Source organism: Lepisma saccharinum, chromosome 16 (genome assembly GCF_977018435.1).
Source record: "Lepisma saccharinum chromosome 16, izLepSacc3.1, whole genome shotgun sequence".
In the NCBI taxonomy this organism is placed as follows: domain Eukaryota; kingdom Metazoa; phylum Arthropoda; class Insecta; order Zygentoma; family Lepismatidae; genus Lepisma; species Lepisma saccharinum.
Genome location: NC_139244.1, coordinates 41,180,476 through 41,199,355, shown reverse-complemented (window position 1 = coordinate 41,199,355; position 18,880 = coordinate 41,180,476). Strand labels below are relative to the sequence as shown.

Here is an 18,880-nt window from a genome sequence, read left to right as displayed (position 1 = left end):
CTTTAAATTTGGCATGCCTAATTGCTCTACAAACAAAGTTTCATGGCTTGGTAACTTGGTTAGTTTTACAAAGGCATGGTATGCCAGAGGCCTGGGCGTTAGTCTCGGTTAATTCCCGTTTCTATTTTAGGACATCATCTGTGCATGCCAAAACCATACTGCATTTTTTTTGTCTGAATATTTTTTTAACTTAACGTTTGCATCCTTTAGAGATGCAATAACTTGTTCTGTGTCAAAATTATTTCCAGTGATAAGTGCTTTTAGTGGTGTGGGGGGGCTTTGCTTGTGAAGCCTTTATTTACCTGTATTTTTAACATCTGAAAGTTGCATGTCACATGTAATGGTAAAAACATCCTTATAGTCCCAGCTGATATATCAGTTGCAAAGAGCTTCCTAGATTAAATTATCACATCTTCAAATTCCTACATATATAGAACAGTGTAGAAGTAGTGTAGACATGTATGTAATAAAAGTACATACTAACTTCCCCCTTTTCTTTTACCAGGTCACCAGAGATTGATTTCTAAATAACCCTCCTGCTATTTTTGAAAAATCATAAGCACCTACATAACAACATTAAATACCTTTTTGAAACGCACAACTTTCATTTGAGAAAAACAAACAAATACAGCTTGCTTCCTGTTTCTTTAGCCCACATCATATCAGTCTGGATGGAGTGGAAGGTAATTTTTGAGAAAGTATAGTGGTAGAACCAAAATAACCCTAAATTGGGCCTTGTGAAAAATGTGGGGGTCTGTTGGAAAAGTGGGACTAAATTACTGATGCAAGTACTGTCCACTTATGCCCACACTAGTTCTCAAAAACTTGGGAATCTCTGGTAATCGTAGCTTTATATGCTAGATATTAAAATGTCCAGAAATCAACCATCAGTTTGAATAAATCATATATTGATTCTTTCTAAAGTGTTTCTTTTTTACAGATCAAAGTGTGAGTTGGTCTCTTGCGGAGAGCCTCCGCCGCTGACAGATGGAAAAGTTGAGCCTTTGGGACTCCACTTTGGTTCATCTGCAAAGTACGCCTGTGAAGACGGTTTTATGTTGAAAGGCTCAGAGTCAATTTCATGTCTAGAAAACGGGAAATGGAGTTCTCAGGATGTGCAATGTGAACCAGTTCCGTGTTCTCAACCAGAGGTGATGATAACAATATGAATATCATCTTTCTCTTGCAGGTCTGGGTACTCAAAGCCCGTTCTGTGACTACAAAAATTGATTGTTCCATTGGCAATATGGCCTTTCTAAATTTCCTTCCTTTTGGCCTGTAATTTAATAATACTCGAGACAAATGGCTATCTGGCATCTTCAGTACATTTTGATTCCACTTTAACTGATACAGTATTTTAAAATTTCTTCAACCTTCCATTTATTTCGAATTTCTTCACTTCTAATTTTGTCTCGCCAGGTTACTCCATGTAAAGACCGCAAAAATCTAATTTGTGAACAATTTATTCTAGTTTTATGTAGACGAAGAACCCAACATTTGCTACCATTTTTAAAGTCATGTTATGGTATCTAATTTGAATATCTTTTTTTGTAATTTGTTTTCCAAAACAACATAAATATACAGGGTTAGTCAAAAGGAAGAAGCAGATTTCAAAATGTTATTTCCAACAAACTATACACGACAGAAACGTAATCCGCACATCATTTGATTAGAAATTCTTTATTCATGGGCAAAGTTCAGCCTGTGGCTGCTCTACCACTTAACATTAAGGTTCAAAGTTTTCATGTAGGACAATTGGTTTCTTTTGTGCACTAACAATGACCTTTTTTTTCTTGTTGGAGGTAAATGACGACACCACAGGAAAAGTCGTTTTGTGTGCTACAATTTACGAAGTGTGAATCCATTGTGCAAGTTCAACGTGAATTCCACCGTAGATTCAACAAACAGCTTATCACAAGCAAATTTATGAGTTGCATAAGAGATTCGTCAAAGATTGTTGCATATGCAAAGGGAAAAGTACTGGTCGCCCACGGATGTCCATTGAAAATGTAGAGCATATCTGAGATCCCTAGAAAATCTGGACATTCCTCAAAGAACAGTATGCCTGCTACTTTTCAAGATCTGAAACAGTTCTAGGCTTGCCTATGTTGTGGATATGCAGCCATACAAGTTACAGTAAATGCAGACATTGCACCCTGGCGACCGTGACAGAAGGTTAGAATTTTGCATTGCACTTGCACATTGGATTCACAACTTGCAAATTGTAGCACACAAAACGTTATTAATAGTGCACGAAGAAAACCAACTGTCGTTCAACAAAACTTTGAACCTTAATCTATCCAATTATGTGTGGATTATGTTCCTGTCATGTATGGTTTGCTGGAAATAACATTTTGAAATCTGCTCTTTCTTTTTGATTAACCCAGTATATTAATAAAATAATACCTAATGATTACCTTTATGATTATGTTTCAGCATTGACTCACATGTGACTCATATCTATGATTACAATAATATAATAGTTTATATCAGCAGTTTATATTTTGAGAATTGGTCATTCCTACTCCATCGCATCACCAGTTACGTCTCTTTTGTAGGTAAAGTGTTTTAAATTGACAAACCCCACTTAAAACTGTAGGTCCAGTCTCAATTAGCCTTACTGTGCATAAAGTGGACTTAAAGCAACAAATCAATCAATCGACAAACCAGAAATGTTCAGCATTCTGTATTAACACAACCTTGCTTGAACCTCAACTCATCTCTTTCCTTTCCTCCACAAGTGTATATTGTAGGGATGGGCCGGATATGAAATTTTGAACAATACCGATAAAGTACTGATATAAAATTTACCAATACCGATCTGATATAAAATTAGAAATTGTCCTTGAAAAACCTTAAATGTTCATTGATCTCTTTAATAAATGTGTGTTTTGAGGTGATTGCAGTGAAAAAGAAGTTGCATATTTAGACATTTACTTTTTTGAAAGTAGGGCATTGAGATTATCCACAAAAATTACAACAAAATGGCAGACTTTTGCACTAAATTATCAGATATTTATCGATATATCAGATTGGTAAAATAATCGGTAATTTTACCGATAAACCAATACACTGATATGCCTATACTGGCCGATGCCGATAGAGTACCGATTAATCAGTTCCATCCCTAGATTGGTTTAATGCATGATGTGATATTCTTGTCCTGAAGAAGACCTTGGTGTCCAAGGGATGACATGTCAATGTATTTTACCATTTTACCACTACAAAGTGTGTATCTATTGTTTTATTCATCATTACAAGTGCAGTGAGGTACCATGAACAATTGCTAATAATGTTTGATTTCTGCACAGGTTCCTGAGAATGGGTATCTCTTTGGTGTTGACTTTACATACAGAAGTACGGTGGACTATGATTGTGAGGAAGGGTTCGTACTGAGAGGAGAGGCCAGTCGCTTCTGTGATAAGAACGGGCAGTGGAATGGAACAGTGCCATCATGCCAGAGTAAGTTCATTTTTACTATTTGTGGAATGTTCTGCTTCCTACATTTTGGATTATTGCCATTTTTAACAAAAAATTGTAGTCTTGAACTACAATCCCTTGGCAGTGCTCTACAAACGAAATTATCGGATGGGTATTACAGTAATTATGAGCCGCAGTGGTTTAGTCTGTAGATTGTCTGACTGCCACGTGGGAGACCCAGGTTCGATTTCTGGGATGGATGATCTAAAGTTAGAATTTTTCCGGCCTTGTCTTCCACATAAAGTGGCTCTGAGGCTCACCCAGCCTCAAATCAATGGGTACCTGGCGGCAACCTTTGTGGGTAAAGGTGGCCAGAGCATGGTGCTGGTCACATCACATCCAAAAAAATTGCCAAGATCAAGAATGTGTGGGGCACTACCCCCACGTACTATTTGCACAGGGAACTTTACCAATACAGTAATTAACCCTCCGTTATCTGCTTCCTCATAATAGCACAAATGTCCAGTGCTCAGCACTCAATGCCACCCTATCAAAGCCAATGTTATTTACATGAAATGTCAATGCAAACCAATGTTGAATTATACTAGCATATATTTATATATTTCCCACTGGAAATCAGGCAAAATATATATGAACGCAAACATGTTTACTTTGAAATTTTTTATTAGCTATTGAAGGAAATAAACAACAAAAGACTGAGAGAAAATATCTCATGGAATAACAAACTTAGAGTCTTGAAGAAAGTGCACAAAACATTGTTCTAAAAATAATAAAAACTTTGCCATATAATGAAGGAAAGAAAAAGGAACTGATTGTTCACAAAATTTTCAAAGTATGTTCCAAAATAAATTGAAATCATAAAACTTAGATGGACTAAGTCTTACTTCAGCAAATGACAAAAATTCTGTTCCATTACAACAGACATTCTTAACCACTGTCAGAAGAATGCACACTTTTCGAACAATCCTGGCTTTTGGGCCGCTGCTCTTGATAACCGCCGCTGCGCTTAAACTTGCAGAACGATTACCAATGCAAATAAAATTGCGTAATTATCGATAATTGTTATATTTAAAATAAATACAATACAGGCGCAGGAAATCTCACAACTTCCATCAACATTTTTTTTAGTACTTATTATTTTCGTTAGTATGGTTACAGCAATTTGTTTTCTTGTATTTTATACAGCGTGATAAGAGGATTATAACAATATATATATATATATATATATATATATATATATATATATATATATATATATATATATATATATATAAAACATGCATAAGTTAAAGCAATATTAATATAAATAACATTAACATTGAACATAAAGTTTGAGAATTTGGACAGTCTCGCACATTCACGACTGGCATGTTTTGATTTAGGGTAGGAAACATTCTGCTCGTGATACATAGTGCTGCCTAAGGTAGATTGATCACTTCAGAGGCACGAACACCTCTATATTTTCATGAGAATATTATAGATAGGTTACCTAGGGCTTTTCTGGCCATTATTGTGAGGGCAGAGGAAAAAATCAACTTTTTAAAAATGGTGGCACAGAGTGCTGCCATGCAGGTTACAGAGGGTTAAAGCTGCCATGTAGTAGTCAAGGCACCTCAGGTTCAGTTCCTGGTACGAGCACTATTGAGTTGTATGGATTCCATATTTGCCTATTAGTGTATAAAGGAGACTGAAAAAATATAACAAAACTGGTAGGAAATGGTACCATGATAAATTATTGTATATGTGAAGGCTTTCATCAAGAATCTGCTTTGTTGGGTATGATTCAGTGTAAGCTACAGTTTCTGGTAGAGGTTTCTTGTTATCTCTCCCTTGGAGCTCAGGATACAGGTAAGATATTTGAGAAATGTTGCCAATTATAGTGTTTACACTTGCAATCAAAAGCTGAATAACAAGCTTTCCATAAAGAACCTGAACTTCTCACTTAACCATCTTAATTAGTGTATGTAACCAAGTGATTGAAATGTTTTTTGTCTTAGAAAAAGAAAATGTATATTAAGAAATTTGCTTTACAACAGCAGAGTATATTCATTACAATGCCAAACAGCAGAATTTTATTGCAAATTACAGGTTATTTATGGTAATATAGCATCAGTAAAATTATCAGCAATATTTAGTGATAACCTGATACACCGATATACCTATATCATCTAATACCAATAGAGTATCTTTTAATGTGTCCCATCCAGGGCCGGATTAACCTATGGGCAACTGGGGCAATTGGCCCAGGGCCCGCACCAAAAGGAAGCTGTGAAGGGCCTCCACCAAAAAAATATTTTAACAAGCTGGCTATCCTTGTGAAAAATTACATAAGAAGTTGTATTTTAAAAATAAAAATAAAACTTCAATAGTGTCGTATGTCTACACTCTTCTGGATCCAATTGTTGTACAGCTCTGTTGATCTGTTTGTAGATATCTGAAGCTCAGTATACTTTATACCATGGATTGATTTGGATGTGGTGTGGGAATAAGGCACACTTATTCAAACAATCAATTCTCAGATACGATTAAGGTAATAAATAATCCTACGAAGTATATAACTTTCTTTCGTTAATAACATTGTTTTAGAACCATGAGTTTTTCTAGGGAAAAAATTTGTGGATATACTAGCGCTCTCTCTCGGTGCATAAGTGAACTATGGGACACCTAACTTTAAGCAGCGCTTTTGTGAACCGCGCTAACATAAGCTAACGGACGGTGGAATGAGTTGATTGTTTCCTTCTGGCTCAATAAGCTAGCAGAGCTAGTACCATGTTGTGCCCACTCTTTGAATCGGGTAGGGAAAGCAGAGGGTAATGCATGTCCTGCAGCTGTTCATTTCTTCGATTTTGTACAGCGGCTTTACGTGTTCTTCACAGCATCACCTCACCATTATGAAACATTGGATAAGTTAAGAGAAGCAGAAGGGAAATACTATGTTCCCAAGAGTTTAAGTGAGACTCTGTGGGCATATAGAGCAGATGCCACAAAAGCCATAGTCCAAGGTTACGAAAAATTTAAGGAAGCTCTTGTCGAAATAGGCAATGACAAAGAAGAGAAGGGTATTGTAAGAAGTGAAGCGAATGAGCTCTCACGGCAGATGTCATCCCTGGAAATAGCATTGTTAGCCGTCTTCTGGAATGACATTTTAGATAGATTTGATGCTACGAGCAAAACACTCCAGGATCCAAGGTGAGTTCTTCAGTCTGTCATTGACATTTTGAGATCTTTAAAGAAGTTCGTAGAATCAAAAACAACTCGTTTTCTGAATATAAGGAGATAGCCAGAAGAAGAAGTGGCACAGAAGAGTACAATAAGGAACACTCATGTCAGCGGGTGAGAAACGTCCGACTGAATTCTCTTGACTATGAAAATGAACCTCATGAAAATGAACCTCAAATCCACCTCTCGCCTAGTGAACATTTCAGAGTGGAAAGTTTTCTACCAGTGATTGATCAAATCACCTCATCACTCACAGACTGGATTTTTCCCTATGAAAATGAGCTGATCCAGTTTGCACACCTAGTAAGCAGTAGCAATGTCAAACATCAGGAAGACTTCCCAATGGAACTGTCTATGTATAGCTATTATTGTATGCAAGGACCCGTTCCGCAGTACATTTCCCAATGTCAAAATTCTATTTAGAATTTATTTGGTCTTAATGGTAACAAACTGCAGCGAAGAAAGGTCTTTCTCAAAAATGAAATTAATGAAAAACAGACTTCGTGCCGCCATGGGACAGGATCGCTTATCCAATCTTTGTTTATTAAACATTCAACATGAACTTCTTCATGAATTGGACTTCGATGATATAGTAGATGAATTTTCGGCAAAAAGGCAAAAAAGTGTGTCTACTATAAGACTTTGGGAATTTTCTTGAAAAAAGTGTAGTTACTACAATTTCCACAATGAACCTGTCGGTAATTGTCCAGTAGATGGACTGTGCATATGTAGTGACATGTTTACTCTTAATTGTAAATAATATCATTTATAATAAATTATGTACATAAGTACAGTCTACTGCTCAGTTCTCTATTTCCGTCTGAACCCCCTTAGTATTTACTATATATTGTACGTAGTTACGGTGTTCACTCTTCATAATATACTGTAGACATTTAAACACAGGATTTTACTGCTGCTATAGCGCAACAATTTTTGTCCTGTAATTTTATTTTACTGCGCTATTCTCTCTGCAAACCTATCTGCAATATGTTCGATTGTGAATGACTACTGATTCTAAAATCAGGTCTACCATTTCAACTGCTGAAAATTGTTGGTTAACATATTGAGCTAATAAAGCTCCTAGTAAAAAATAATAAAAAAAATGCAGGTGGGGGGGGCACCAAACATTTTGCCCAGGGGCCTCCACAAACCTTGATATGGCCCTGGTCCCAGCTGTAATAAAAATAGATAAAGTTTTGAGTGAAGAACTGGGAAGCAGATTATTTGTTTCTAGCCAATATATAAATCTCACTACTTTCGTTTTTAGGAACTGCTGTGTTCTAGTCGGTAGGATGTCTGACTGGCACGTGTCGATTCACAGGGTGGGTGGGTGATCTCAAATAAAGGGGCCTGGGGATAACCTGAGGGTTGGCTGTAAAAATGGCAGGAGTGTGGTGCTGTTCACATCACCTCCAAGATCGAAAAATATGTCTCATATATGTCTCATGACTGGTGCAGTTCATGGGGAAATGTACCGTACCGTACTATACCTTACCTTTTCCCAAATAAGTTTTACTACAGCCCACATCTATAAAAAGCTTCATCTGTGGGTGCTGGTTTTATCAGTGCCTACAATCAATTTCTTGTTTATTAAGACTTGCTACTTCTCTTTCAGTGATATCATGCCCAGAACCTCCGCCACTTGCACATGGAACTATAAGGGGAGTGGGACACAAATATCAGGATGTAATTCGGTTCACCTGTTATCCTGGTTACACAATGCAAGGACCCATGACATCAATATGTGATTCCACTGGGCACTGGAGTGTATTTCCTTTGTGTAAATGTGAGTAACACTTTTAAGTTGGAGTTGTCAAACTAGATATGGAAGAGGAAATTATATTATGGCAATCTGTTGTGTGGTAGTTAGCTTACTATTACAAAGTCAGATCTAAAGTTTAAATCACGGGTAATCCATAGATGGACCTTTGCGATTTCTCTCTCATATATTTCATGGTTCATTCATCATTCTCATCATTGTGATTCACCCAGAGAAATATACTCAATTGGCAAAAGTCATGCCTACCTAATATCGTGTGGGACCTCCTTTAGTCAGGCAAAGTGCAGCAACTCGACTTGGCATGGACTTTACCAATCAGCGGAAGTCCCCTGAAGAGATGTTCAGCCATGCAGTCTTGATAGCCACCCATAATTGTGCATTGTTGCTGATGCAGGATCTTGTGCACGAAAGGATCTTTCGATCATGCCCCAAATGTGTTACAGGAGATTCATGTCTAGCGATCTAGGTGGCCGAATAATTCGTTGGAATTGTCCAGAATGTTCCTCCAACCAATCGCGATCAGTGTGCCCGGTGACATGGTGCATTGTCATCCTGGAAAATCTCATCGTTTTTAGGGTACATGAAGTCCATGAAGGGCTGCAAATTGTCACCAAGCAGCTGAACATAGCAATTCCCAGTCAATGACTGGTTCAATTTAACCAGAGGACCCAAACCATTCCATGTAAACACGTCCCACACCATTATGGAGCCACCACCAGCTTGCACAGTGCCTTGTTGACAACTTGGGTCCATGGCCTCATGGGTTCTGCACCACACCCAAACCCTACCATCGTAACATACCAACTGGATTCATCTGATCAAGCTAAGTTTTCCAGTCATCTAGGGTAAAATGAATGTATGCACAAGCCCAAGTGAGGAACTGCTTTCGATGGCATGCTGTTAGTAAAGGCACTCTAGTCAGTCTTCTGCTGCAATATTCCATCAACACCAAATTTCGCTGAACTGACCACACAGACATGTCTCTTGTACGTCATGCATTGACTGTTGATGTGATTACATGCAGTGTCGCTTGTCTGTTAGCATGGACGATTATGCTCAGACGTCGCTGGTCACTGTCATTAAGCAGACTTGATCAGCCACTGGGCTGTCCATGGTGGTGGGTAATGCCTGCAATGAGGTACTCTTGGTACAACATTGTAACTGTGAATCGAGGAATGGTAAATGCCCAAACAACTTCAGAAATGGAATGTTCCATGTGCCTAGCTTCAACTATCATTCCACGTTCAAACTCTGATAATTCTCGCCATGTAGCCATAATCATGTTAGAAGACGTAACACAAGACCAGTGATGGTGCCAGCCTGATATAAGTTGGGGGCTACAGTATTCCATTTTAAATTCTTGGGGGGCTAACTAACATGGGTGTAATTTGGGGCCTAACGTTTGGAAGGGGAGGGAGAATCGAAAATTTTTCCACCCTCCCCCCCTCCCAAAAGTGTCCAGAACTATTTTGCTAAATAACTATTACAATTTAGAAATCACAAAAATCATTTCTTACTTCTCAGTTCCCAGGAAGTTAACAAAAATCCCCCATGTAAATTTTAACATTTGAAAATTTTGGGATCAAATGCTCCCCTTGCCCCCTCAAGTTACGCGTGCCAACTAATACCGGCTAAAAGGTATTTAATTAACATTTCACTACAGTATAAATTTACCGACATTTTATAGTCAGCCCAAGAGAATCACCATGAAGGTTATTGCATTCGGTTCCATCTGCGATAAAATATCACAATTATATTGTTTTCTTTTCTTAAGCCATTATTTAGTGGAATGATATGCAGAATAGAACACTCAGCTTCTAATTACCAATTCTATTTCGAAGGTAACATTTGATTTGCCGCAATCTAGAAAATGTTCTTTCACATATTTGGTCTAGGAATTAATTCGTGCGGTTGTTACACACACATTGAAGCTGTAGTTCAAACACAAAATACATAAATACCTTAAGAAAAATATTGTCCATCGCGAGCCACCACTTTCGCCCATCTGTCAGGCAAGTTACGGATTCCGTGGCGAAAGAAGTCCTCATCTTTTGAAGCGATCCAGTCAGAGACCCATTTTTCGATATCTTCTGAAGAAGTGAACCGCTGTCCAATCAAATCGTTATTCATGCAATCGAACAAGTAGTAGTCCGAAGGAGCAACGTCTGGTGAATATGGCGGGTGGGGTAAAACTTCCCATTCGACATTTTCTAAATAGGTTTTGACCGGTTTTGCGACATGTGGGCGAGCGTTATCATGTTGAAAAATAAGTTTATCATGTCTGTTCTCCCATTCTGGTCATTTCCTGGCCAGAGCTTGCTTCAAACGCATTAATTGTCGTCAATAACGTTCTCCATTAATAGTTTCACCTGGTTGCAGCAGCTCATAGTACACCACACCTTTCATATCCCACCATATGCACAGCATAACCTTTGCACAGTGATGGACCGGGTTCACCTGGCTTCACCCAGGCCTTTTTTTCATTTCAGGTTCTCTTAATGGATCCACTTCTCATCGCCAGTAACAATGCGATGCAAAAACCCCTTTCTTTCCTGTCTTTGAAGCAGCAATTCACAAATGGTTTTTCGTCTTTCAACGTCTCTGTCTTTCAATTCATGTGGAACCCAATGTGACATCTTTTGAATCATTCCCATGGCTTTGAGGCGTTTGGAAATTGTTGTTTGATCAATGCCTAATGCTTCTGCAAGTTCTTCCTGCGTTTGACACGAATCCTGATCGAGCAATGCTCTCAATTCTTCGTCTTCAAATTTTTTTGGCTGTCCAGGTCGCTCTTGGTCTTCCAGACCGAAATCACCACTTCTAAACCGTGCAAACCACTTCTGACATGTTCGCTCAGCTAGCGCATGGTCACCATACACTTCCACCAAAATACGATGACTTTCGGTAGCACATTTCTGCATGTTAAAGTAATGAAGCAGAACACCCCGCAAAAACACTTTGTCTGGCACGAACTGCGCCATGTTCAGTTGACTACAAAATGCTGTTGTTGACACGTCAATCAACTGCCTTATATTACTACGAACGATGCGCGCTGACAGGAGTTTTCAATGCATGTGTGGCTACACGGAACTGTGGGACGATACGCTCATTACGCCATCTCTTGTCCAGGTGCACGAATTAATTCCTAGACCAAATAATTTGTTGCAATAACACAAGGCTTATAAAGTTCGTGAAAGGCAATTTTGAATGTTTCATCCATTGCAAAAAGTTTCCTTTCTGCCTCGTAAGCGCTATAGAGTGCCATAAGTGTTGGTATCAGATTTTTTTCGGACTCTAAACTGTCCAACACTAGCTTTTCGTACTTCAGAAGAGCATCAATTTCTCAATTTCAACTGTTAACTTCAATTAACACATCACTGTCCTTAGTAAACCTTTCTTTTAATTAGAAATTAGGTGATCAGAAACTTGATAATAGATCCTAACTTCAATATCCTCTTGCTTTCACATGCTGGAATCGAAATGGGCTACTATGCAATAACGATTTTCTGGCCTCACAAATGAATTAACATGTAGGATTAGGCCTACAGGCAATAAAATTGCCAAAGCGTGCTAGATTTTGCACTGTATTGCAGTGTTTAGTTGGTTGGATGTGTATTAACGTCCACTACATGCACAGAAGCTAATCGAGATGAGACCTACAGCTTAGAGTGGAATCCGAGCCACTTAATGAACTGTACCTCCACCGGGGACCGAAAACATGGGACAACCTGATTTCAAGGCAGCAGTCTTACAGCTAGATGCCCAAGGGGCAGAGGGGAATTTAATCTTTCTAATTCTTAGCATTTAAGAACAGGTAGTTCGTCTACTACTTGATTCTGTACCATTGTATCTCTCCCTCTCAGATATTTGCAATGATAAGGATGTATATAATGGAACAAATGAGAGAACATTGCTAACATTCATACCATTGTACCGGTCTCCGTGGTGGAGTGGTTAGCACAGTGTGCTGTGATGCAAGGGGTCCTGGGTTTGAATACCAGACTGGGCATGGGTGTTCTTCGTATTCCTTTGTCAATTTCATTGCATCATCATCATCACTCACCTCATCTTATCTTTGCGATTAGCCGAAAGTGGCAGAAAATCAAAGTAAAATAAACCAAATCAATCAATCAATTGCTGATATTCGAATGAGAAACTAACAAACAGAAATGAAACTTGATAGTTCTTTAGATGTTGAGCGTCGTCCTACTTATAAAAAATCATTTTCACACCTGTAAGAACTATTCCTTAAAATAGTGATTCGATTTATAGGGGATAATAATTATGAACATTTAACTTTATATGCATACATATTCTTCGTTACCATATAAAAATTCAACAACCAATGGACAATTTTAAATGCACTGAATGCATCCACCTTCCAAGCAGGTAGCAAGTAGAAAATTTGGCAACTCATGATTGGCCACTTACTTAGTATAAAAATGATCAGTGGCTGTTGCTGATGTAGTCAGATGTGCTGTGTCCCTCCCCTAGTACGATTTTGGAACACACCATAAATAACGAATTTTGCGATCTTACTAAAGTAGGAAATGTACTGAACATTGTAATGACCTTGCCCCAATGGAAGTTTTACAATGGAAAGTATTACGTAAGAGAACTTCTATGTTGTCTTATTTTCGGTTGATATGAGTCTAACTTACTATAAAAATCTGGGGGGCTACAAGGAGGCTTCAGCCCCCCTGTAGGGCCGTCCCTGCACAAGACTCACAAGAGTACAACTTTAAGCACTGATAATGCTCTGCCTATTTATATCTGTTATGTGTGTTAAGAATAAAGGCACTCTAGTCTGTCTTCTGCTGCTATATTGCATCAGCCACATAAATATTTGCATATTGTTATCCTATGACTTTTGGCACTTTAATGTAGAATTTCAATGTTAAGTAAGCAATAATTTAAAAAAAAACAACTAAAATATCATATGGTCTTATTTTCTTCCATGTGTACAGCTTGAAATTCCTTGAAATGAGAATTTATCACATGCAAAATGTGTATGAATATAGCTTCACAAAAATATTAATATGATTCAGTTGAATTAGTTATATATGGCATAAGATACAATATTTGCTTATGCCTATTGCTTTTCTCCAAAGATGAAAACCAGATGCTGGCGTTTTCGGTTTTGCAATAAATAAATAAATAATGTTTTGATGCTGTGGACCACTTCCGGGGAGATTTCTGTACAGTCTGTATTTGTACATTCCATCAATAACTTAGTCTTTTCATATGGAAGTGGAAGAATTTGAGGATTCATTTTTCATAAAATGACTCCTTAAAAACCTAATGCTTTGCTTTTTTTTCATCATCACTCACATGTTATGTTAATGTGCACCTCAATTTTGGCAAAAACATTTAGAAGTGTAATTTATATTACACATAAAAGAAATATATAAATGGAAACCACTCAGAACAAGAGTCTTAGGCAGGCCAAAGAAACAATGGGAAGTTGAAATAATTAAAGATTTGGGAGACATGAAAGCAAAGAATTGGGTGAAGAACATTCAGAACAGGATAGGAGAAAGTGGAGAGATGATGTTGAGATGGTCAAGTTGTATGTTGTAGTGCCTCATGAAGAAGAAGAATTTATCCCATAGGGGAAGTTTTAAAAGTATTAACTTATGGGAAATTCCTCATGGGGCGTAACCCTAGCATATTATTTTTTTTTTATGACATGCACATACATTAGCATGATCTCACATGTGTTATTTTTCAGCTGCATCATGTGATGTACCTCCAGCTCCATACAATGCTGAAGTGAGATCATACAGTGGCAATTTCACTTTTGGCTCAAAAGTCATCCATTCCTGTAAAGAAGGGTTTGTGCCTAATGGTGATTTATCCTCTCGATGCCAAAGTGATGGTCAATGGTCTTATGTTAGTGGAACATGCACCAGTAAGTTTCTGCTTATTTACTTTAACTTTGTTTGTTGTGGCACAATGGCAAGGAAATGTTATTGTATTTTGAAGTCTTGTGATTTGAGAAAGCAGATATTTATTCTCATACACCTGATAATTATTTTCTTGATTTGATTACAATTAGATATTTCAAGCATGTAATCAGTTAATCATGGTATCAGCTTATGTTGATGAGAAGGCCATAGGATAGGAGAAAGTGGAGAGATGTGTTGCTGCAACCATGAACCTTCGGGTTCAAGAAGGCTCGAGAGTTAGCGAGTTAGTTATCAGCTGATGTACACATATTCAATAGTAAAAGTTAACTTCCTTTTCAGTCCAAAATTTCAAACTGTGGTGGAGTGGTGAGCATGTTTGTCCCATCATGTATTAATCTGTTTGTCATTCATTCTCATCATCGTGATTGACCCAAAAGTAGAAAACCAACATAAAGTAACAAAAATAGAAATATAAATATGTGCAAATTAAAGGAGGAAGGGGAAGATTACCCACTCAGAGACATCGAAAACCAAAGATAAGCCATCAATTAGCATAGTAAATGACAATCTGGTGTCTAAAAGCGATGCTTACTCCTCCTCAAGATATCTAAAGCAGATTAAGCCATCTGTAAACTTATGTGTAAAGAGCAATCACAATTGTGTATGTTACACACAATTGACATCTATAATTAAGTGCAACTGCATTATTTAACTTCATTTAACATTAAAAAAGTTATTACCCTCATCCTTCATATTTAAAATTAAATTATCCCCATGAGGACATCTAAAACCAGCGAGGGCACCAGAATAAAATGAATAGGGAGGCAGAAGGTGGGTGGGTGGGGATTTTCTATGGATAGTCATATTTAATATACCACTAAATACCATACAAAAATGTATATTTGGGCTGAAATAGCATTTGTTTATTGATTTTTTCTTTTTTGGTGAGAGCCATCACTGTCTAAAACGGGGGCAAAACCTTTTTTTTTCTTCGGGCAGAGCCAACTTACTACTTCAGCATTACGTTGCAGGCCATATTATATTTTGCTTGCACCAAAAATAATGCTTCAAAATGAAATTATAGGTTTTATCAGTACTAAGGCTGGCCACATCATGTGCTGGTAGTGGCAGTCCGGATCTAAAGCTAACGAACTTTCATTGAGCTTGGTGTGCAAGAGCTAAAGAGAGTTATCCATGCTCCTGATGTTATATGACTCAAGTGTAAATAGGTATATATATTTACATAGGTTTTAAATTAGAATTATTCACCAGAGATCCAGGCAGAAATTGACATGAAGCATGTGACTTGTTTAAGCGATTTGTTTCTTTCGATATAAAGATAACAGAATTTGTAAAACAACACATAGCAAGTGCTGTTGCTACATTCACCCAACATGCTACAAAACACTGACACACAACATAACATCTTACAGATGTTTTCTATGACACTGCAGGGTTCCCATTGAAGTGACTGTAGGAAAAAGTTATATCACAAAATAAACTTGCAGTTGAAAATTACAAATTTTTTTACATTCAATCTTACAGTTTACAATATAATTGCTAAAGCCACACATTTATGGTGAATGAAAGATCGAGATTTTGGTACAAAAACTGGGCATATTTTGGGATCAAAAGAGGCATATAAAATGGCATTTCGGTGTTAAAATGGTGAATAAAAACATAAATTTGATTTGAAAACTATATTTATTACACAAAATTAGCATTTCACTTCAGATGATGTCGCATTGGTAAATAAACTCTAAATTTTTGTGTTTGAGTTTATTTCACATTGTTCATTTCATTTTGTGTCATTTCGTGACTAAACATGGTAACAAGATGCACCTCACATCTTTGAAAACCATGAAAAATGAACATTTCAATGTGTTATTTCACATATCTTGTTTTCGTCAAAAATGAAATATGCATGCTTCTAGCAATTGCTGATGGTTTCGGTGTAATTTTCGCCTCATTTTTTCAGGCAGGACAAGGGAATTCTATCAATGTTCATACACAAACATTTCAGTGATAATTGTTTATTATATTATGTAAAGCCTTGGGATATGTGTAAAGGTATGTAATTAATTGCAGGAGTTTCATGTGGAAAACCGAAGGGGCACAATGGTGCTGTTATTCTAGGCACTTCCTACCTCTATCAGGATAGAGTTGCATACAGTTGTCCACCAGGTAAGATTTTCTTATTATTGTGTTCAAGTGTAAACAATTTTCTCATTCTCTGCCATCTGTGAAACCAAAGGACCATTCTTGCAAGCCTATTCATCTTGATTATGAAAGAGAAAATTCCTAACTGCATTCAAAATCTTTTCTAGGTTGAAACACTCTCTTAATATCCTTTTCAAATGCATCGATTATGTCATCCTTTTCGGCATGTGTACTTCTATTTTTGTTATTTACATAACTTTTCTGCCACTTTTGACTAATTGCAATGATAAAGATGAGTGGTGATTAAATGAAATTGATGAAGGGGCTCTTAGGAAGAAAATCCATGCCAAGACTAGGACTCACTTGATGACTTTGGTGGAGAGATCGAAAGTTGGCCAATTAACATAGTGGACATTGAGTCAGCTTTTCAGCTTACCAAAAGTTATTTACATGAATTTTTATTGATCCATTCGTTAACATTGTTGCATCCGGGTGAGTTCTGAATAGGCTTGTGAGCTCTTGAAACTTCCAATGTTACCTGCCAAAAGCTCTAAGCTTTCAAAAATTCCTTTAGCTCTTGAAATCTTCAACTTTGACCCTTGAAAACTTAAAGCTCTCAAAAGCTCCAATGATAGCTCTTAAAACTTCTGAGATTAACTCTTGAAAGCTCCAACATTAGCTCCAAAAAGCTCTAGTTCTCAAAAGGTCCAATGTTTCTTCTTGAAGGCTGTTAAGCCTATCCACAACTCATCTGGTTAATATTGATGTAGCAGATGGCTAGGAATGAAGGTGCATAATGTTTGCACTTCACATCCGGTATCCTCTGTCTCTTGGAATGCTCTGACTTGCATAGGAGAATTCCACGGGAAACTGAGGTTACATAGTAAAGTGGAACTGGCTACTACATAAGTGAAAGGTACCCTGAGGCAGTCCTCCTTTTAATTATGAATTAGGTTGTGTGTCATTGATAGTAGCAGCCAGTGCCACTGCCAGGAAGCAGAGATTGGTGCATTCTTCAGCACCTACTTTTCTCCTCCAATTATCATCTGTTCAATCCAACATCTTTTATTACCAAAAGTGCTCTAACTACCATGGTTAGCTAGGCGATTTAAGATATTGTGATACAATCTCATCATATTTTAGTTCAGTTGTGTTTGTTCTAACCGTGTTGTTACATGTTTATATGCCATTTTAAAAACACTGGAAAAATGCAAAAGGGCAGTACAATTTTAATGAGTTACGAGCATTATATTTCTTTTTAAACATGGATTTTTATTACTTACAATTCTTCAAAGAACTTAACACTGACCTGCTCACATAGAAACATATTTAAAACAAAGAACAATATTTTGCTTCATAAATAACAGCAGAAACTGCCAGAATTGTGGACATAAGCCATGATCTATTTATAGAAATATCAGAGAAGTAAAATTATCAGTACATTGCCAATAGATTAGTAATCAATGTGACAACAAAATTTTAAATATGTATTATTTTATGATATTTCATTGTTGAATCTGTTCTAGGCAGAAGAGCTAAGAGCCACCCTGTGATTGTTTGCATGTCGGATGGCAAGTGGAACTTCGAACCAGAGTGTGAAACGGTCTGCAGCAAACGCTGTGTTAACGGAGGAGTCTGTGCTCACCCTAACACATGCGGATGCCTCCCTGGCTATACAGGAGACACTTGCCAATATGGTATGTTGGATGGTTAAGTATATAGTTAAAGATACATAATGCTTCAGTATAAAAGCATGATGGCACTAAATGAATGTCCCAGCTGCGGGGGTTAGCAACAATTCACGCAAGTCTGTGCAACTTGGATGCTCTTGCCATCATATCTCCTTTTGCTGCGACAGATTTTTTTTTTTATTAACTTTTAACTAATATCAACGATGAGGATGAGTGATGATATGATGAAGGGACACTCACTAAAGAACACCCATACCCTGGCTGGGATTCAAACCTAACACCACTGGTGTGGTAGCGTGCTTTGCTAACCGCTCCGCCACAGAGGTTGGTAACAGATAATTGGTTCTCCTCCAGTGGCAGCCAATACAAGCTAATATGGTATTGATTTTTCAGTAAAATTGCAGATAATTATATTGATCTGATGTTAATTTAGTGCACAAATTGTGCCATTTTGTTATTTTCTGAGCAGAAAGGTATAATTTATCTTCCTGTGTCATTCTCAGAGGATTGAGGATATGTAATTAATTGTTGAGAAGGCCATAATTTTTCACACATCCTTATATTGTCAAGTATACATTTAAATATGCAGTTCGATTTTGTAATGCAAAATTACAGCCACTATGTTTTGTGTGTGTGTTGTGTGGTAATTAAATTAGGTTATTTGTCCAGGCAGCCTTCAT

At 37.4% G+C, this 18,880-nt stretch overlaps 1 protein-coding gene across 3 annotated transcripts in view; it reads left to right on the top strand.

Annotated features, from left to right (window-relative positions):
- Positions 1-18,880, top strand: part of LOC146000424 (sushi, von Willebrand factor type A, EGF and pentraxin domain-containing protein 1-like) — a 194,569-nt gene that overhangs the window by 154,134 nt on the left and 21,555 nt on the right. For 2 of the 3 annotated variants that reach the window (XM_083138037.1, XM_083138036.1), the window contains exons 35-40: positions 941-1,151; positions 3,312-3,462; positions 8,276-8,446; positions 14,172-14,351; positions 16,438-16,533; positions 18,036-18,206. In XM_083138037.1, the coding sequence (XP_082994163.1) occupies positions 941-1,151; positions 3,312-3,462; positions 8,276-8,446; positions 14,172-14,351; positions 16,438-16,533; positions 18,036-18,206 (980 nt within the window). Of the gene's footprint in view, positions 1-940; positions 1,152-3,311; positions 3,463-8,275; positions 8,447-14,171; positions 14,352-16,437; positions 16,534-18,035; positions 18,207-18,880 lie in introns of those variants that run through there. The other variant, XM_083138038.1, reaches the window with a different exon arrangement.